The sequence below is a fragment of the Dama dama genome, chromosome 18 (genome assembly GCF_033118175.1).
Source record: "Dama dama isolate Ldn47 chromosome 18, ASM3311817v1, whole genome shotgun sequence".
In the NCBI taxonomy this organism is placed as follows: Eukaryota; Metazoa; Chordata; class Mammalia; order Artiodactyla; family Cervidae; genus Dama; species Dama dama.
The window spans coordinates 66,444,801-66,467,293 of NC_083698.1; the positions used below are offsets into that span (position 1 = coordinate 66,444,801).

General features: G+C 37.0%; 1 protein-coding gene across 5 annotated transcripts in view; it reads right to left on the reverse strand.

Moving 5' to 3' along the window:
• Positions 1-1,704: 1,704 nt before the first annotated feature.
• The window catches only part of SNX10 (sorting nexin 10), a 67,086-nt gene continuing 46,297 nt past the window's right edge, over positions 1,705-22,493 (reverse strand). For 4 of the 5 annotated variants that reach the window (XM_061165495.1, XM_061165494.1, XM_061165496.1 and 1 more), the window contains 5 exons: positions 16,533-16,619; positions 13,018-13,118; positions 12,350-12,448; positions 3,993-4,205; positions 1,705-3,542 (listed from right to left, as the gene is read on the reverse strand). In XM_061165495.1, coding sequence (XP_061021478.1) covers positions 3,461-3,542; positions 3,993-4,205; positions 12,350-12,448; positions 13,018-13,118; positions 16,533-16,619 — 582 coding nt within the window. In that variant the 3' untranslated portion in view covers positions 1,705-3,460. Of the gene's footprint in view, positions 3,543-3,992; positions 4,206-12,349; positions 12,449-13,017; positions 13,119-16,532; positions 16,620-19,637; positions 19,656-22,493 lie in introns of those variants that run through there. The other variant, XM_061165497.1, reaches the window with a different exon arrangement.

Consider the following 22,493-nt stretch of genomic DNA (forward strand, 5'->3'; position numbering starts at 1 on the left):
GCAAAGACAAGCGGTGTGGATGCATCTACACTTCTCGTCGGGGGAGAAAGGGTATTTTCCTGTTTAGCATAAACCATCTGCGTAGTGTCTTGAGAGTTTAAATTCCGCAGAAAAATTGTAGCTTAATTTTTCTTTTCTCGTTTCCTATTATTTTGAAAGGAAGTCTTTGGAATATTGGAGAAAAGGGGTCAACTACCAGTTTGCGCAGCTAAAATAAATGAGCGTCCAGTGCACCGTTCCTAACAATGATCTAGAAAAGTTTCCATCAAGAGTGAAGAGCAATTGTGTTTGACTTAAAGGAACAATGGTGACTCGTTTGTGAGCTGCATATGGCAAAGAAGAAAGCCAGAATCCTTTGTAAATATTTCAAATTTAAAGAAATTGTTGCTTATGTACATCCTAAAATTTTTGAATTCCATTCTACTAAAATGTATTAATTTCGTATGACCTTTATGTGCAAAGGAAATTGTACCTATGCTTTGAATGTCTAATTACAATAACTAATTTCAGACAGCTTTTTGTATTTGATAATATGTGTATATACATGTTATATATATAATAAAGGTCTATATTCCAAACAAAAGCAGAAAATTGTATTGAAATAAATTGTCCCTCTGTTGAAAAGATGCTGCGTTATATTCACAGGATATCAATTAAGTGACTTAAATATTAAGAAAACTTACTTAGAAATAGAATAAGCTTTTGCTATTTTTGTCTTAAAATTTTAGAAGCCTTTCATGGAAAAGTGTCTTCCTTTATGGCTGAAATATTGAAAACCTTATCTGTACCACAGCTGCTCAATAATGATGAATCCTCAAGGCACCAAAAAACAAACTGAGTTCAAAACAACATTCAGTTTAATGTTGGGATATAATGGTAATTGTGGCTAAGCGAAATGAATTTGTTTAAATTCTTAAGAGCCGTAATTTTTTTTGTCTTACTATAGTAAGGTTATTGCATATCACTTGTTTGTATTTAATTATTTAGTAAAATGTGAACTAGAGTTAAAAAGCTCCTGCAGGGTATTTAATATCTTAAGGTACATAACTCAAGAGTAGCATTTCTGTTTTTCCTTAGTAATTTTTAAAACTTGAAATTTTAACTCAGTTTCTTTAATCACTTTCTTCCAAGTGAGACTTTGAAAGAAGCCCTAAGTAACAGGTTGTTGACTTTCATTGTTGACACTTTTGGATTATACATAAAATCAGTTCTGAAACAGAACACATAAACTAGCTTAATAGGTGAATAGCATGCCCTTTCAGAATTAGCCAGAGAAATATAGTTTTGCTGTATACAAATCATAAAGCATCCAGGATAAGAATTCTTTAAATTTGTTACATTTTAAATAGTTTTAAATAAACATCTATTTTATTTAGTTATGTAAGTAATTGTTTTCTTTCTCTAAAGAAAGCTTTATAAAAATATGCCAGAGAATAATACGAGACTTGAACAAAGCAAGAAAGCCACTAGGGGCTGAAGTTCATTTAAATCTCTCAGCTGTTGGGAAATCAGTTTTAAGAAGCCAGTACTTAGATATCAAAACAACCAAACCAAGGCTAAACGCCATAAATGTATACAACTACAGTGAATATGAAATCAAATTTTACCAAAATTATCCATTAAAAATTACTGATGATTCAGAAATATACTGAATTCAGATCTAAGTCAGAAGAAATATATTGTATAAAATAAGCAACAAACAAGTTATTTTTTTCATGTTTAATGTGAAAATGATGATCTCATGAAGTTTACATACCACAGTATTACACATTACTTAATATCAATTTTGACAGCTATAGTCTCATCATCTAAGAATTACAATTGGTGGCACGATATATGCTTCTCAAAACTACTGTAAAACAGAACATGAATACAAATACATATTGCCAAGGAGCTGGTGACCACACTGAAATGACTTAATGGCAAACTTCACATGTCAGCAAGATACAAAGAAATTGCTAAATCTTTTTTCTCCAGTATTAAAATAATGAGTCTTAGATGATAAAAGTAGTAAGATCAAAGATACATTAAATAAAAATATTTACAAAAAGTTCAATAACATTTTAGACCAAACAGAAAACAAAATGGCAAAATTAAGGAAATCATTCGTATCCTAAATTTAATTTTTTTCTGTTGAGTCTCAGTTAAAAGCATTTCACAGACTTTTTAAAATAATACAGTAACTTTTAATAAACTCCTAGTTAAAATGAGGGTGAGGTAACATTTAATTAAAGCAACAAGTTATCCCCCTTATATAAGATATCTTCTTGTTAATTTCAGAGATATTTCATACCATTCAACAAGAAAGAAATATGAAGTTATCTCAAGAAAATGCTGCCTCATCTGAAATTTGACGTTCAATGTAGTTTATCTAAGATATTTTATCTTTGACCACTATAAAAAAAGACATTTTGTTAAATTATACCAATCCTTAGGCAGATGCCTTAAAAGAAAGGACTTTTTAAAAAATGAATAATTAATTCTGAAATTAGCAAGTTCATATCCTTTTCTATATTATGGGAATATTTACTGGCAAATTTTATTAATTTTTATACTTTTAACTTAAAGTAACAAGCAACTGTCACTGATACTGAAAGTTATCTAGTGATAAGAAACTGCACATTAAGTCAGAAAATAAATCATGAACCTCTAATTCTAATTACACACAGATAATGAAAACAAATGGTTTGTTCCCAGAAACCATGTGTTAAAGCTGATTTTGGACAATGAAAATGTATTTCTGAATCTATATATTGCAGATTCTTTACTGCTAAGCCACCAGGGAAGCCCTCTATATATTGCAAATATAAGCAAAATGACTAGAGCTATTTCTGGGCTTTTTATTTTTAAAGATGTAAACATTATTTTAACATGTCTCTATTCGTAAGATACATTTTCCATCTAAGTGTGAAATAGAATAATGAAAAGGTTAAACACTCTTAAAATATTTCAATCAACCATTCCAAAGCTCAGTGTTTTTCCAGTGCAGAGGAGGTACCCACAAAATTCCAGCTGCCTGTCTGAGAGAGGCATTCTGGTCTGCGCCGTAAGTCATACACATACCTGCTGTGTTTATGCTAACACTGCCCCAGTAATACAAGGAGAAATGCTCCATCTGGATTTGAAATGCTACCTATTTACCTATCTTTTAAAATGCAATAAAGCCAACTAGATTTTGTTTAAACATATAAATCATTTCATCTGAGGGCAGGATCTCGTTTTACCAATAGCGTGCGCTGATCAAGGAGAGTGCTGCATTCACAGGCTTTTAGCTTTTCACAGAAGCTTAGCCAAAATAAGACAACATAAAAATACCACTAATAAACAACACAACATCTTTACGAATTTAAATACTTAATATGACAGTTAGCTTTAGGTAAGAATATATTATTCGCAAGCTTTATTCTCTGTGACTGGACACAATTTGCTATTCCTAAAATGGTAACATTAGAATTATTTTTCAGGATTCCTGCGGAGCTGTGCTCATTTTACATCCATGCGAACTGCTCTCATCACTACTATGTCCAAACCCAGAGGATGAACTGGAAAAGAAGAGAGGGGGGAAAATAATAAAAAGAGGAAATTGGTTTTCACAACACACTCAAAGCCTGAGTAACAGAGGAGAACTTTAATTATCTCCAGTCACAAAGAGAGACAGGAAATTTGGACTTTTAATTAGCCATTTGGAGTGCAGTTGGATATTTTTTTAGCTAGATAATTTAAACTCGAATAATTCAAGTCTGACTAAATGAAAGTCACATAATCAGAATGCAGATAATTGAATTTCTACTGCATTCATTAATTCAGTGTGGAGGTGTGTGTGAAGACTACTATGATGAGCTGTCACAGCTCAATAAAATCTCAGTCAATTAATTTTTTCATTATCTTAGTATTACATCAACAAAAAGTGGAGTGTGTGTATATGTCGTACGCATATGTGTACGATGTGTTATATAAATACGTATACGTTAAATCAAAATGCAAGGAAATACCTTTCTGAATCATAATCTATATCGTTTTCTTTTTTTCCTTCTTCTTCTTCTTCAGGGAAACGTCTGTTCATCAAGGCAAACTTGTGAATTGCTTCTTCTACAGAGTACTTAGTCTGCCCAGAAACACACGCCTCGATGTCTTCTGAATTCAGATGACTTTGCAGGAAGAGGTGAAGGCTGCTATCTGAAAGCAGAAGTGCATTCTGTAGAACCCTATGTAAAAGAAAAAAGAAGACACGATCAGTGCGCAGGGAGGGACAATTATAGGGTGGGAGAGAGGAAAACATTAGAAATATGCCACTGAAGTGATTTCTCTACTATGGCAAACTTGGCATCAATTACAGACTCTCCCTATTAAAAGGATGAAAGCATATGTTAACTTTTATTCGATTATTTGGAAATTTAGGTGAGTAAAAACATGAAGCTAATAGTTAAGAACATCTGTTAAAAGAATAACTTCAAGGGCATTTCTTCAATTTAACCATCTGTTATGACCATGTGGATTAATTATGGAAATATTTTGCTTAGATAGTCAGAGAAATTTATTCTGCCTTTAAAAAATTTACTGCCAACCAGCATGTCAGTTCTGTGATCTTTATTGGTTAGGCTGTCATGAAACATCAAAACTTTCAACGACTATTAAAAACTATATTAAAAAGTCAGTACATTTCTCAGCATGTCTTACATTTTCAAACTTTACAAAGATGCTTATATACAGGTTCACAAGGGCTCAATTGAGAGGGAGTGTTTTTTGAATACTTAAGATTGACTAGAAATTTCTCCAAAATCTTCAGCAGTGTATGTATTTTAAAATGAGTCACTAAATAAAATTGCTCCCAGTTTTACCATATATGTAATTAAAGTATGATAAGTCTGTAATAAGTACATACTAGCCTTCCCACATTCCAAGATCAAAGTTTACAAAGGGAGAACAGAGTTCAGCTAGTACATCATGGCAAATGAAACTACAGGGAGAATGAAAAAGTGCCCTGTAGCAAAAGGTACACATGCTCAAATTCATCTTATCAGTTAATGTGTCTTTCCTGAAATGCATATCAAAGAACACCCTTATGTTTAAATAAATGGTTTTCTCTTTTTAGCAACGATTTTGACATATGATAATTTAGTCTCTGTTAATAGTTCAACAATGATATAACACAAGACACTAAGACTGGATGTTGGGGACAAGCCTGAAACATGGAAACTCAAGTGTGATTCTGTTCAACACAGATTTTTCATATGGAGGTCTATGAGAAATAGAGTATTTCAGACCAACAAAACTTACCTTATATTCTGCATTCTTAGATGCAGAAAACAAGTTAACTAGAAAAGTAAACAAGTTAATTAGAAAAGTAAATCTCTTTTGATCATTCATATCAATTTACTTAAAAACCAAGGAATTTGGTTTTTAAGTCACTGGAATATTTCCTTCTCTTTCAAATAAGACAGTTATTTCTTAAAGAAGGCAAGCATCGAAAAATACACAGTATCAAAACCAAAATCTGGCTGTCCTCTTTGCTTCAGATAGGTTTACAAATGGTTTTTGAGCAAACATTCTTTACTGACCTACTAAAATGAAAAGTAAAACCTTGGTGCGTTTTTAAAAGGCAAAATAGCTCAATATAGCTCAAAATAGCTCAAAATAGCTCAAGCAAAATAGCTAAATATTTCCACTCTTCCATGTCCTCTGCCCTGAGTTCCCTCAGTAAATGACCATATCACATGATAAAGATTAATTTACCAAGTACAAGGAGTAAAGTAGTAAATCCTTTTTACTACTCTTTGAGATTTATTTTCTACATTTATAAATGTTTACCACTCTTGTTTTAAATGCTTCAAATCAAGAGAAGATTTATATAGCAACGACCCATTAATATTAACTTGCAGTCGCTGTGAAGTTTGAACTGAGTGTTTCCTGTGTCCTTTTGTCAGCGGTTTCCTGCCCACGACGTTACAAGTAACTGTTCATGGGATTATACTTACTGCTTTGTTTCTGTTGGAAATGTGTTTTATTTTCTTTATAAAATAATGGGTAATCTTTAAAATTGATTTTGGATGCTTCGAGGCATTACACCACAAAAGTAATGAGCACTAATGCCAATGATATTGGACACAAATTCATTTTAGCTTTATTTCATGTCTAAAGCAATTCTATTGAGCCTTGAACTGGTCACACACTGTTATTAACTTGCTAGTAACCTAACACATGGGTACAGAAAACGAAAGTGATCAGAGTCCAGGTTGATCAGGACCTCGAGGCTACTGTCTTTTTTCTTGAACTATAATTCAATTTCCAATTTTACTGTACATTAGACTCATTATTTCCCAGTCTTGTCTTTTCTGCTTAATACTGCCATCTGGAGGACACACAGGTGAACAGTCAGAGGGAGCTTGGCACACCTAGGTCACAATTCTGAAAGGGGAGAAGGATGTGGCTGGGAACACCTGAAGAACCATACAGGCTCTTGAGTGCAAAAACATCTGCCCAGTTTAGGTTTTGTGAATTTCCTCTGTCTGGTTGGCTAAATTTATGCCACCATACTCCATGGATAATTTTTAAATAAGCAAAAATAATTTTTTAATTGTATTTATGATTTTTATTTTCAGTCAAGTGTTTCATTCCCAAATTAAAAATACAAAATTTTCACAGTATTTTCCCATCTGGTTCAGTAAGCAAAATTAGTCCATTTTAAGTAATATCCGATTTATTATATATCAGAGTATTGTGACTGCCATCATAATACTAAATCCTATTTTTACCCTAGTCATACTTGCACCACATTTTCCACAAACACATTAATAGCAGAAAATCAACTTCAAACTTAAAATAAACTTCAAACTGAAAGTAAGGAGTACTTTGTAAAACAGTCAGTAAAATGTCACCTTTATAAGTCTCCATAAAAATAAAAATAAATTTTCAAGCCCTTATAAAAGGAACAAAAAAATAGCCTCTAGAATTTTAAAGGAATTTTAAGCACAAGCTATTTATAACATGAGTCAAAAGTTATTCCTTTCTCCATTAATAACTTTAAACAAAGCAAAACCTGTTTTTCCTTGAATTAAACACATTTGAAAATCTGGTTTTCCTCAACATGAGTTTATTAGGTGTATTCTATATTGCTTCAGCTGAGAATATATATAGCTATGCAAACCATGTAACCCTAACTAAGGATGCCCTGAGTCTACAGAACCCAATATAATGATATACATACACATCTGTATAGCGGGTGGAAGTTTACCAGTTTGATGTAGGGGAAAAAATTAATTCAGCCTGTTTACCGCTTACCATGAGAAAAAAATAAAACCTACAAATCTTCATTGAAGACATTCATGATCTGTGCTGTGGTGCCCTCTATTGAACATAAAGACTTATAAAAATTGTGTGTGTGTGTGTATGTGTGTGTGTGTGTGTGTGTGTGTGTATAAAACTAGCTGTAGTGTTTCCATGATATCCTTTCATAAAAATTTATATAAATTCGTTAAATTTTTAAGACATACAGAACTGTTATATGAAAGTCTACCTTGTAAGGTATGTGTAGTTATATTAATGGGATGAATTCAGTAAAGAAGAAAAGTTGGCGCCCACTTGTGATAGCAAAGTGCAAAAAAATAGTAGGGATGCCAGTTTCATAGCTGGAGACTTACCAACAGAGCTTATATAGAGCTTAGTCTATAACTTCTTCGTTCATAACTATTCGTAAAGGTGACTTACAATTTAAAATTAGCCAGGGAGGAAGTCCCAAAGGGAGATTATACCCAAGACAGAGAAAAAAATGAATATATTTGAAAAATTTCACAACCATACCAACTAACTTAGCTAGCATTTAAGAGTTCCAATTATAAAGCTGCCAGTTCCTGGGATTAATATAGTGCCTCCACCTTGCTTATAATTTCCTTATCTATAAAACTGAGATGTAACTTGACTCCTAATATTGTCATAGGTATTGAGATAAAACATGTAAAAAGCTAAACATAGCCAGTCTTCAATAAAATGGTATGCTGCTGCTGCTAAGTCACTTCAGTTGTGTCTGACTCTGTGGCCCCATAGACGGCAGCCCACCAGGGTCCGCCGTCCCTGGGATTCTCCAGGCAAGAACACTGGAGTGGGTTGCCATTTCCTTCTCTAATGCATGAAAGTGAAAAGTGAAAGTGAAGTCGCTCAGTCGTGTCCGACTCTTCACACCCCATGGACCTCAGCCCACCAGGCTCCTCTGTCCATGGGATTTTCCAGGCAAGAGTATTGGAGTGGGTTGCCATTGCCTTCTCCGATAAAATGGTATAAATTCCTCTTATTTGGTACCTCAGCAAAGGAACAACTTTCTAGTTTCTCTATGAAGACTGCCAGGCTATATACATTGCTATCAAATATGTATTACTTCACAGATAACCTTAAAATGGAAAAAATACATATTTATATTATAGACACATACCTATGCACAGAAACAGCAGTATTTTTGTTTTGAAGAGGTTGAACATATACAATACTCTTGGTTTATAACTTCAATATTTATATAAAAACCAAGTCTTTTAAGAATTCAAAAAGCAACATGTTTATTTGGGGCATTTATTGGGAAGCCCCCTAATTTCATTCCCATTCATCATCACCAGTTTAAAAACCAAGTCTTAAAAATACATGCTAAAAAGGGAATTCCCTGGCGGTTCCGTGGTTGGGACTCTGTGCTTCCACTGCAGGGGGGTGCAGGTTCAACCCCTGGTCAGGGAACTAGGATCCTGCATGCTGTGTGGTGCAGCCAACAATAATTAAAAATACATGCTAAAAATCTACTATACACAGGCATATTTCATACTTTAATATTGTGGTGTTTTTTTCTTAAATTCCAAAAGTGCTCTACAAACAAGGAACAGGCTACCGACAGTGGCCTCATTTAACGGGTAACCAACGGGCCTCAGAGGACGTCAAGGTGGGGTCCGGACACAGATGGCTGAGATGCACGTTGCATCGTTTCCCAAAGTGGGCTTAGGCTGGGGGGACAGAGGGGTCCACTAGAGGCAAAGACATGCAAGGCTGCTATTTCTACACACACTGGGCAAAGAACAGGACTATGTATCAGATTTGAGGGGCACAGAAAAGACAGTGGGGAGGATAGTGGGGGCCACAGCATTTAGGGCACTTAGGTGAGGACTGAATCCAACGGTGTGGTATTAGACTCCTTGTTTCCTTCAGGAGCAGACCACATAGAAGCACCAGCTTTCATTTTTCATGTGAAATTCATCTCTTGGAGACTAATGTTCACAGACCATAATGGGACAAATAACATCACAATGGTGTCTGCTCCATGATTTGACTTCTGGATGACATCAAGATTCAACTTTAATGAATCAAGACATCCCTGATAAGTATGCAGTTGCCTCCCCGCTAGAATGGAAGCTTTAAGAGGACAAGGATATGTGTCCGTCTTGTGCAGTCCTATATCCTCAGTACCCAGCCTGGTCAAAAGCAGTCACTTCATATGTTGGCTCACTGAGTCCTTTCCCAACCCTCCTCTGAATGACACAACTACCCATGAGGTCGTGATGTGTGTATTACATTATTGCACTTTCCAGCAAACCAAGGCTCACAGGAATGAATGACTTTCCTGAGGTTACAGAGCCAGAAAACAACCAGGAGCCAAGATTCACAGACCTGGAACACAGTCCCTCGAGCTCCTGACCCAGGACACTTTCCATTATGACCTCTGCATAAAATTCAACCAGCAAACTGCAGAACAACACAGCATGCAAGAATAACCTACAGTAAGTGAGCACAACCCCTCAACAGCCTAGTGACTCTCACACCGGCATGAATTTGGTTGCCCAATTGTGCAAGGCAAGGTCATGTTCAAAACAATGAAGTAATTCCTGATCAAAAAAACACATGCCTTGTGTTTAACAAGCCACATAAGCAAAGAGACACATGGTGTCCTTTGATCTCAAATAAGGATACTTCTCTACAGAAAACACACAGCTCCTCAGATGCTTATGGAGACTGCAGGATACAACTAGCCCTGTCCGGGACTCACTGGTGATGGCCAGTCTGCAGCGTCCCCCAGCAGCATCTGGAGTGACAGGCCACTCTGCAAACTTGTCTGTGGGGATCAGGTCTTTAGGGAGAGGCCATCAACCACCTGGGTCTCATATAGACAATTAAAATTGGAGCTATCCCCAAAGGGAAAGGGCAGGAAAAACTTGAGCAGGTCTTTGTTCTGTCATGCCTATGAAACTCCAAAGAACACCACTGTGAGGATTTCTGAGGACTTGGCTCAGTTAGATTCTTCTGTTCTCTTGTCATTTTTATTCCTCTGTTTTCTTTTTCTTTTCCAGGCCTCCCTCAATTTATAACCTTAGCTGTTTCTCTGTCTCCATGACCCCTTCAAAGGAAAAGCATGATACCAATCTAATGGAAATAAATATTAATATTCATGTGGATACTTAATACCCAAGCCTTTGATGAGTGAGCCATAGAGAGAGAGACAGCCAGAGGGCAGTATATTATTTCAGGCTAGCTCAAAGGTGCCGAGTAGAAAACTCAAAAGATGGCTTCAGATCCTGAAGCTAGTAGAAACAGTTCAGGAGACTGGGCCCTACCACTAACTAGTAGTCATAGGACTCAGCCTATTCCCTTATCTATAAATAGGAAGATAGAAAAATTAGCTCAAAGCTATTTCATGTCTAAGTGCATTAAAATAATGGCTGATACTTGGATATCACACATTATATTTCAGTCTGTTGTGAGTGATTTAATCCTCTTAACAGCCTTATGAAGTAGATACTACTATTACCCCATTTTACAGGTGGGCAAACACAAGCACCGAGGAGGTAAAAGGCTTGCCTAAATTCCCAGCTAATAAGTAGCAGAAGCAGGATTTGAACCCAGGCAGTCTGGCCTCAGAGTCTGTGTGCAGATCAGTGTGTTGTCCCATAGGATGGATATTCCAGCATTACAGAGTGGAAAAAAAGGGGGGGGGGGGGGGGGCGGGTAATTATAGCAGTGTGAACTCAAGTCACTTTCACTGCAGTACCAACCATTACCAAGTGCTCCAGAGTTAAAAACCGACTGTGTGCATGTGTGTTAAGACAATCAGTTGTGTCCACCTCTTTGCAACGCCATGGACTGTACCCACCAGGCTTTTCTGTCCGTGGGCTTCTCCAGGCAAAAATACTGGAGTGGGTAGCCATTCCCTTCTCCAGCAGGTCTTCCTGACACAGGAATTAAACCCATGTCTCTGACATCTCCTGCATTGGAAGGCAGATTCTTTATCACTAGCACCACCTGGGAAGCCCTAATAACCCACTAAGACTATTCAAACACCAATAAATACTCCCTTATAAACATTCCCTCCAAAGAGTAGCAACAAGTTATTCACTTAGAGGAGCTCAGAGCAGTGTTAGCAGCCCACTGTAGAGCTGATGTTGGTATGTCGATCCTAAACGTTGTAAATAAAGTGAGTTTCTAAGAAGTGCCTTTTAATAAGGTACATTTGTTTCACGGAAAATTTTACTCTTGTCAGCTAAACTCCCAAGCAATTTGGCTCTGCTTTATAGCTTAAGGGAGTATATATTTATTATCTGATTCAATTAGTTCATTGTTTTCTTTCTGGAAGGTTTGGTCCTGAATATGCACCGTGTGAGGGGAGCCACAAGATGGCGCTCTAATATAGGAAATGAATGAGCACAGCATACAGTGCACAAATGGATTTACAGTTCTGGGGAGGATTAGCATTGGCTTCTATTGGCCAATACCTGAAAGGTACTGTAGAGGATTGAATTGTGTCTCCTTGAGAGAGATGTTCTTCTTAAATCCCAGTAACCTATGATCACGACCTTATTTGGAAATAAGGTTTTAGCAGGTTTAATTAAATTAAGGATCTCAAGACAGATGATCCTGGATTTAGGGTGGGCTCTAAATCCAATGATTGACGTTATTTTGAGAGAAAGAAAAGGAAATCTGAGACACAGAGAAAAGATGGACATGTGAGGATGGAGGCAGGGATTAAACTAGCTTCCCTGGTGGTTCAGAATCTGCCTAGATTCTGCCTATCATGCAGGAGATCCAAGTTCAATCCCTAGGTTGAGAAGATACCCTGGAGAAGGGAATGGCAATCCACTTCAGTGTTCTTGCCTGGAGAATCCCTTGGACAGAGAAGACTGGTGGGCTAAAGTCCATGGGATCGCAAAGAGTCAGACACGACTGAATGACTAACAATATAGGAAATGAATTACTGAGCATCCCCCCAAAGCAGATTATCAGCATTTTAGAAACAGGAACATTCTCTCCAGCTTGACCACAGGACCCTCAATTCTTACGGAGCACTGTGCTCACATCTCCCATCTGGCCACCAGAGTGTCTGCACACTTACTTTCTGAGGAAATCTTCCAAACCCTGACGACGCTGATCTACATGCTGGCGATTGTTCATGTTGAAAAATAGGTTTTTAGATGGAAGTTCTGGCAGTTGTCTTATGGGAAAGAAAAAAAAAATTTTTTTAATCATCAAATCAAGGTGATTTATAGTTACAGAAATCCCTCAAAATGAAAGCAAATCATGCATGATAATAATCACACAACTATTATATAATTATACACATATTTTATAGTTACATTATACAATAAGGGTATGAAAAAATCAGTTAACTTAAAGAAAAAATATTTTTAAACATTTTTGAGGTCTTTCATGATCAATACTCATATATTAGTATAATTCAAGTGGTAAATTTTGAATTCAGAGGCAACAGCCAAAAAAATAAAGCTATATATTGCAATTGAGAAGAAAGCCTACAAAATCCTTTATATATATCAATACATGTCAATTTTTTAATTGATGTATATTGTTTACAATATTATGTTAGTTTCAGGAGTTTTCCACTGTTTTTCAGATTGTTATCCATGTTATTACAAGATATTGAATATAGTTCCCTGTGCTATTCAGTAAATCATTGTTGCTTATTTTATATATAGTGCTGTGTCAAATTTTTAAATATTGAATATAATAATAAAGTCTTCTCAATATACTCTTTAAATCACTTACACCAGTAATGCATTACTTTGGAGTCTCTGCCTCAGCCATACAAATTCTCTATACCTTCTTCTCACACAGGATGTTTTCATTGTAAAACACATGCTATTGGTCTGTTTAAAGAAAACAAAAAAACATAAGCCTCACTTGAGGAAAACATGCTTTTCTTGTATCTATAACACTCTATATACCCCAATATTCATTTAAAGTAGGATTTTAAAAATCAAAAACAGATTTGCATTTATGCCATACTCAAATCTTGCATATAACCCACCAATATCGCATCCATGAAAACAGCTGGGGTGACATTAATGAGCAGTGATGTCCTTGGGGCAAGGCATGAACCTGACTTTCCCTGAGTCCTGACATAGCTTCCTGCTCATCTATAGCACTCCTTTCAGAGACAAATCCTAAACATTAGACAAAATCCTGAAGCATAAATGATCAGTAAAAGCTCAGGGTCATACACTGCATTTAACCCCAGTCATCCATCCATGGAGAAGCCTTTGGGGATTAGAGACACCTTCCCATGATCCTCAACATGACATTGCAGAAGGCCACGTCCTTGATACGGCCATCACCACAGACCACACAAATCACTTGATCTGATCCTGAAATCACCTTTAAACAAGAGATCAGCATTCCCCATCTCTACTAGGTATGCAAGAGAGTGTGATCGAGGGAAAGAGGCATGTGGTGCACAGGACAAGTATGTGTGTGGAGGACCCAAAGTCCAGTACTGGCTCTGCCAAAAGGCAAGTGACTTGAACTCCAGTTCCTTGGATGGGAAAATGGGGATGAAATAGCACATTCCTGTTTCCCAGGGTCATTGTCAGGACTGACAATATGCAATGGCAAATGTTCTTTCTTAATATTATCATTAGTTACTAGATATAACTGGTACTTTCTGCTACCTTAAGGCAGATTTAGGAAAAGCCACCCTCAGAGTCCCTACCTGAAGCAAAACCTCGATGCTTCTCCTGTGGGTTTTACCCAAGGCTGTTTCTCCTTTGTGTAAAACAAGGGATTGGTTTTGTAAGAAGATCTCTATTCTGCCTATTAATTTCAACATTCTATTTCATACTCTTTATACTGCCAAATGAGAAACTTTTTTGCCCCAGAGATTGATATTACTTCAAAAACTGCTATCAACTTGCTTAATATGCACCCAAAGGCTGTTTTCTCTGGGAAGTGCCAGTGATAGCAGGATTAGTTCCTAACGGTCCCCGTTAGATGTACGGCACAGTTCCTGGTGATCCTGAACTTTATAAAATTCAAAGAGTCTCAGGATGCAGAGAGGTTAAGAAACTTGTCCACAAAGTAGTTATTGGCCTAAATCTCATTGTGGACAATTCGGCAGCAAAATGCGCTAGACGGAGTTTATGGCACAATAATAACATTGTGTGTGTGGATTTCAGAGCGCACCAGGGCCTCCCTCTAACGTGACCCCTGGGGACTCAGTCGGCAGGCCATTTACATCAGGATCCGGGCCCTAGTGAGGCTGGGTGGGCATCCTCTCAGTGTTCTCCCCCCGGAGAGGACCAGGCCACTGCAGACCCTCCTGAGCCTCGGGCATAGATGGGGTCCAGGGCAGCTCCCTTCATTTCTCTGCTCAGAACCACTGTGGATGGAATAACTGGAGATCCACGTGGTGCCCGCACCAGACAAAGGTCTATCTATAAGTCCTTCATTTGAAGGACAAGCTCGGGAGAGAACACATGAAGGGCTACTCACCTTGACCATCCATTAGTTTAAAATTCCAGGTAAATGCTATGACTTCAGAGTTGTCTGGTATTATTTCCCTTGAGGCTAACTTAAATGGGTTAAACACCAGCTCCTCTACCTGCAAAGCTCTATGGGTCTATGGGTGCAGTGTCTAAGCGAGGCTAACTAGAACTATCCAGACTCCCCACCCATTCCTTATCATACAACAGGTGGAAGCCTCTTCAAGATCAGGTTCACTGAGATCACTAATTTATTAAGTTCCTCTAAATCTAGTTGCTGGTTTCTGCTATCTACCAAGCCAAGAACATGTATTTATTGTCAATTTATTAGCATCTCAGAGAAAGGCCAACCACTACCACCACAGAAAAATGCCAGAGCACCACCAAATAGTACTTGTGGAACCCATTATTTCTGGCTTTTAATGGACATTTCTGAACTCACATCAAGTTATTTATGTAGAAAAGAAGGATCTATACTTTCATTAACTCCCTGAGGATAATTAAATTTCATACCTACTATAAAGTGTGTCAATAAATATGTCAAAATTTGACCCACAAATTTTTTAGAGGAAGTCAAAAGGCAACTAAAGAATTTCATTTCATTTTCAAATGCTCAGTCTTACATACTCGTGTTATAATTTTCCACACAGAATGCATATCTAGCGTGCCCTTATGAGTAAAACCAAAACAAAATCAAAATACAAGGCATACCCTGATAATGGCCTTCCTTCAACACCATCATCAAAAAAAAGCATTCTGAGTTTTTACTTTATTTTCAAAGTTGAGGAAGTTTGAAAGAAAAAGGGAAGAAAGGAGAAAAAAAGAGTTTCGTGGCATTGAGGTGCCCAATATAACAATTTAGCTATTAACAATGGGAAGAGTAAAGAGTGGCTAAATTTTATCTCACTTGTATAATACTACACAGTCACAGATAAAATCTGAGCCTATTTCTAGGCTCTCAAGAGAAGTCTGGACTAAATCAGACAAAAGAAGTGATTATCTTCATGATCAAGGGCCAATAAACTATATACACCTGTGGGCCAAATCCATACGCCACTTGTCTTCACAAATAAATTTTTATTGGAAGACAATTATACTCATTCATTTATGTATTGTTTATGGCTGTTTTCAGTGATTCTGAGAGTCTGTATGGCCCACAAAGTCAAAAGATTTTTACTACCAGGCCCTTTACAGAAAAAGATAGCTGACCCTTATTCAAGATGATTATAGGAGGCCACACAACACACAATACTCCTCAAAAGATTATGATACAGTATTATTTCCAAATAAAATAAGTCATTTCTAGTTAATTACTTCTCTTAATTACTCAGCATTGAGACCAAGGCAAAAATAATTGCACATATTCATTTCCCACTTTTCTGTTCTACATATAAAACACTGCACATCTCTTTTCCACAGAACTCTACATCCTCTCAGAACTTAAGATTTATCAGGTAATATAGTCTGCAGAAATATGCCGTAACAGATCATAAAGAAATACCATTAATGAACTATAAAAACTCTTTGTGAATTTTAGATGTTTTACATCTTCAACATGAAGGCAATAAACATTAAAATATTAATATTAACAAAGGTACAATGAGGAATTCAAATAAGTCCATTTTTCAACTTTAGGAACCATCATACTACTTCATTTAAGAGACAAGCATTAGTTGCAATCATTCAACTTCAGTTCTTTGAATTAGAAACATTTTTATAAATTTCACTTATATTGTAGTATCCATCAAATGTATGCTACCTAAAAATTACTATGATTTCTATGTACTTTGATGGCATACTTACATGAATACATATCTCATAGTCGATATAAGAGTGCCAGAAGTCCTCCTTCTGAATCCTAGGATCTCGAACCCAGACACTTACAAATTCCTGTAAGGGCATCACAAAGAAATATGTTTAGAATTGCAAGTAGGGCTCGGAAGGGCTGAGAGAAATGACTGTACTAGAACAAAACTGGAAGGAGCTTTAACTGATGTGGTTGGAATCCTTTAAAAAAACAAGAAGTCAATGAATCAAGCACCACAGGAAGTCCAAGAAACACTATTGCCACAAATGGAATTTTACAATAACGCAAAACCAAGCTGGGCGTGATTTGGTTTTACAGGTTATATGAAGACAATAAGAACAGAGTATTCTGAAACTGATTTTCATTTTTTTTTATGACTTTCAGTTTTTAATCATGAAAAATAGGTTCAGATTTTTATCAAGTTTTAAAAAAGGTCATTTCATACTTTCTTCATTTCTCTGCATTAAAACTACAGACCCTGCCTGATAAGTTACCTGCTAGAACACTAATATGAAAGAGTAACAAAGGTCATATCAAGAGCAAGCAAGGAGAGTTGAAAATGACTTTTGTACACCCCGATGCCCTGAGAATAAGCAATACTAACTTAATAATATGAACAGAAAGATGGGTAATTTTGACATACGTTTCTATTTTTAAAATATACCTTCCCATGTGGTAAACAACTTCTTCATAACAGCCTCATGTTATAGGTAAAAGTTAGAGAAGTTAAAAAAATACAGAGTAGATCATTTTATTCCTTTTTAAAGATAATAAGAACAGGAAATACAGAGTCAAATTTAAAACACTTTTTTTAAAAGTGCTCTTCACTACATCAGCTTAATTTTAAAATATGAAAACATGTACAACAAAAAAGTGCTATGTTTGGCATGATAATCTTTGAAAGTATCATTTATTCATTTGGTGATTATAAATTTGCTAACTCAATTTCGCTTTAAATATTTTTAACCTTTTGTTTTGAAAAAAAGAAAAAAAGACTTCAGGACTGAAATTGTAGGCCTTTCTACTGCTTTGCTTTGGCACATCTGTGAAGCAGGCTGTCAATCCTCCAGAGCAGAAGAAGAAGAAATATGGTGTTTTCTGGACAAAGAACCTCCATTCTGTTATGCAGATAATAAAATGAGAGTTCGCAACACAGAAAATTAACAGAAAAGGAGAAAAACAGTCCACATTCCCTTAAATAGCTTTTGCTACCTATAAGTCTCACCTTCTAAAGTAATACTTTGTTCTTGCACTGGAAATTTCTGCGCTACTGCTTGTCCTCAATATGCATACAGAGGTGATGAGTTAATGCTCCAAAAAGACTTACTTTGCAATCTTTTCATTATGTATTTTTAAATCGTTTAGAAGACAGACAATAAAAACAAGGCAACAATACAGCAATGTTCTAAACATTTTGGCCGTTATTTCTTAAATGCACATTCTTAATTATAAGAAGGATTATAAAAACAATTGTTGATAAGAGCCCCTCTTGCATAAAGTGTGACTGGTTCAGTGTAAAGCGGATCCTGACCAGGGGCAGAAATGAAACAGAAACCAGGCACCCTGCCCTGAGTACACATCTCACCTCCATCTCCTACCAGAGTGTGTGGACGTAACTCATTTTCCCGCAGTGCTTTTCACAAACCCATAGTTCTTAGAAGGAATGAATCAATCATCAGTGAATCAATAAACAGAAGGACAAATAGGTTAAGAATAGGAGAGAAGACCAGAGTCCAGGGTACACCACATCTAACCCTCTACAGTGTCCCCACACACTCAGGGCAAGACAGAATATTGACAAGGGCTAAGAAGGTTATCCTGCCCCCTGTTCAGCCCAACTAAGGGAGAAGGCTCCCAGTCATCCAGTCACATGGAAGCCACACTCCCTCACTGGGTGCTGGCTGCCCCACTTTTCCACTGGAGAAGCAGAAGTTATTGAAAATCCCACAGGGGAAATTAAATATTTCCAACAGTTCAGTGTTCCATATTAACAGTAGAAGACCCGCACCCATTACTGAAATAGTGAGCCTTTACCCAGGTTAAACAAAAATGAAAAGACAAACAAATGCATTTGTCAACTTTCTACAAACCTGTCATTTAAAAAAGGGTTTCTGAACCAAAATTATAGAATCCAGTTACTACAGCATCACCACTCCTTTACCACTCAACATAGTATTAATTGAAGATGGTAGTAATGACAAATATTTCTCAAAAAATCAGAACTTTTCTCGCCTGTTTGCTATTGCTCAACTACTAACATCTAAACTTTGAGTAATATGTCCCTTTTCATGGAAAGAACACTGAAATTACGGTCACAAGACCAGGGGTAAATTCTTGTTCACTTACTTCCTAAATTATGTGCTTATTCACTGAGCTTCTGTTTCTACATCAGGAAAATAGGAATGATGCCTATCCAACCTATCTCAGCTGTTCATTAAGAGAACCAAACTACAAAATACCTGTGAAAGCTCCAGGAAAATTTTTATTGTGCTACATGAAGTCAAATATTACATAGAAAGGAAAGTGCTTATAAACCCAAAGCATGAAGGTCTTTCCATAGACCTTGGTAATAAGCAATTCAGAAAGGCTAACCCAATTATCTTTTTTAAGTACAAATTTATCAATTTAAGAACCTAGTAGCAAATACTTTAATACTGTAATTTTTCAGTAAAAGGCACAGAGACCTAGAGACTTCACAGAACTCGCTTGGAACAGGCCCCTCATAATATTTGTAGAAGGAATGAATATCATAATGACAAATTACAGTAAGGAACCTAGTTTCCTCATCTTAATGGGCTAGAATTCTCAGATTCTACCTTTATTAATACTCATTATGTCTAATCTTCATGTAGGGACGGATATGTTGAAAACAGATTCTAAAACTATGCTGGGGAAAAAAAAATCTCCTAAGAACACAGCAATGGACTTTAAATGCACACTCAAAATTAACGATGGTGCTAAGTCTCCAAATACTTTCTCAGTCCTTAAAATCTTTAACTTGGTTGAAGTGCTAAATGGTAAGCTTCCTTCCTTCTCATTCCCTTCCACGTCTCTGTGGCCCTGAGAGCCATCCCAAGCTGCTGTTCTTCACATCCTGTTACCATTCCAGGGTGACCTCATCCAAACATATGGTTTCAAGCACTCAGCACGAACTGATGATTCTCTCTCCATCTCGGTCCAGGCATCTCCGCACATATCCAGCCTCCTGCCTAGAAGGCTCACTTGAAAATCCCACTAGTGCACAGAGTCCACACCCTTCCCACATCCTCCTCCTCATCTCATCCTCAGCAGCCCCAGCCAAAAATCCAGAGTCCCCAGACTTCTGTCTTTGACTCACTGACCAAGTCCTGCAGTTTCACCCTCCTTTGATACACCCACCACTCTATTCCCTCTGTGAGTGCTCTGACCCAAGGACGGATAGCATGCCCAATGTTAATGCAAGTGCTGCTAATTGATCTCTGGGCCTGTATCCAATTCATCCCCCATACTAAAACAAGAACAGTTCCAAAGCACACAGCTGATGATGTCATTTTCCTGCTGAAAATCCTACCAAACCTGTCCCATGACCTTCAAGATCAAGTTCAAACTCTGTAGCTAGCACAATACAGCCTTTCATGACTTTCACTCTACCTATCTCCAAAGGCGAAGCTTGGGTCACGGTACACAGCAGTCACTTCACACCTGCGCGCCTTTGAACACGCTGTTCTCTCCACCTGACTGCCGTCCTCATCCAGCCTCCTGCTTTTTCCTTTATCGTCATCATCTGGTTCTTTCTTTCATTTTTTGCTAACTCAAATCCATTTTCAAAATGTAACTCAGTCTCTAGAAATCCTTCTGGAATTCCTCTGGAAATCCTCAGATTCATTCAGTCTGATTAATTTGACTCTTCTCCAAGCCCCTACCGCCTCCGAGCAGACCTTGGGCATCCTCTCTTTTCACCGTGCCTTGTTGCACTGTACTTACCTGCCGGCCTCCTTCACTAGATGCTAAGCTCCTTTAGGGTAGCTTAGGCTTTGCAGTATAACTTGAGTGCCTGGTACATCCAAAGCAGTCCATTAATATCACTTAATGAATAAATGAATGCCTGTAGGAATAAATGAACTGCCTTCGGGGGGGAAATAAAGATGAGATCAAACTTCAACTGAAATAAAAACCTCATCCACTTGGGTTCTTGGACTTCATGAATTAATGATAAGTTATTTAGCAGCTGGTCTAAAGTTTATCTTAATTTAACAAACCCCCTCCTCTAAGGGTGTGCCAATTAACAGCACATGGCTACAAGAATAATGTTTAAGATCTATGAGAATCAACTGTTTTTCGAGCACTCTAAAGAACTCCAGAAGCACCTATTTACATAGAAATAATTGAAAATCATCCTGAGAGCTCCAATAACCGGAGTCCCCTAAGACTTCTACCAGACGACAATTTGTTTGCCTAGTTGGAGTTAAAATACATACTTGAAAGTAATAAAAGTACATTTATTTTAAAATATTCCATAATTCAGATGGGCCTCCCCTCCCCCACTCCACAATTAGTAGGAATTAGTGAAGTTTCAGGATACTTCCAGCTATGAACAGCACACCCAGGAAGCCAAGGTTCACCTATAATCTCTTAATTAGACGCATCCCTCATGATCCTGCCCACCATCCTTCAAGGGAATGTTGACAGCCTGTCAGCCACAAAGGACAGCCCCAAGTTCCATACCTAGAATCATATGGATTTCCTATGAAAATTGCTTTTGCAGCAGCAGTTAGTCAATTTAATAACCTTATTAAACACTTTAATGACTTCTTGGGCCTAATGATTATTTCCAGTATGAAGGAAGAAGTCAGGCAGAGTAAAATTAAAAATTTAAGCTAACTGATCCCTACTGTTCTCCATGTGAAAACAGGCTTCTGAAGAAAGACTGCTGCACTGTTTGAAAGTCTAATTCCTATGTTGTCTTATAATAATCACGCCTTGGTTTCAGTGTACCCCATTCCCTCTCCCAGCCCCATTCCAGGTTCAACGTTTATCCATGTATCCATCTACCTTGTCTTTTTTCCCATAGTCCTTATATGAGATGAAATCAACAGTAAAAATCATCGTACTGAACAGAGCATGCATATGGGTCATGCACTGTGGTGTTTTACACATGTTTTCCTTTAATCTTTACAACAATCCTAAGAGGTCAGTAATATTATTACCCCATTTTACAGACTAAAAAAAATTTAAAAATTGGCTTCTAAAGCTAAACAACTGGCTCAAAGTCAAATGGCCAATAGGCTCAGCTAGGTTTCAAACTCTGGTCTGCCTTGCTCCAAAGCCTGTGCCTTAAACACATTCTATCTGGTAGTTCTTAAGCAATAAATAATAAATCTCCAATTTCACTGTATTTTCAATCCCATATAAGTGCATTATTCTGGAGTGGAAAAAATTATTTTCTCTGCTATTAGCTACAGCATCAGTTCAAGCAGCATGCTCTTCTGAAATTCTGTCCCACTAGCCTCTCAAAGGCCTTATATTTTATTTTCATATTTCTAGCATAAAGCACAGTACTGGCACCCATTAGTAAGTGCTCATGAAATGCTTGAGAATTAATTAACCAATTGATATCCTAGAAGATTCAAAAACAAAGGATGTATAGGTTCTGTATGCTGAAAATTATAAGATGCTGTTGAAAAAAAATCAAAGAAGTATATACTTCTTTGTATATATTTATGGATTGGATGGTTGGCTGGCAACACCGACTCAATGGACATGAGTTTGAGCAAGCTCTGGGAGTTGGTGATAGACAGGGAAGCCTGGTGTGCTGCAGTCCATGGGGTCGCAAAGAGTTGGACATGAGTCAGTGACTGAATGAACAATAAAACTTTTAGAAAAGAAATATAGGAGAAAATTTCTACAACCTACAGTTAGACCAAAAGCTCTTAGATTTGACACCAAGAGTATAATTCATACAAGGTAAGAGAGCTAAG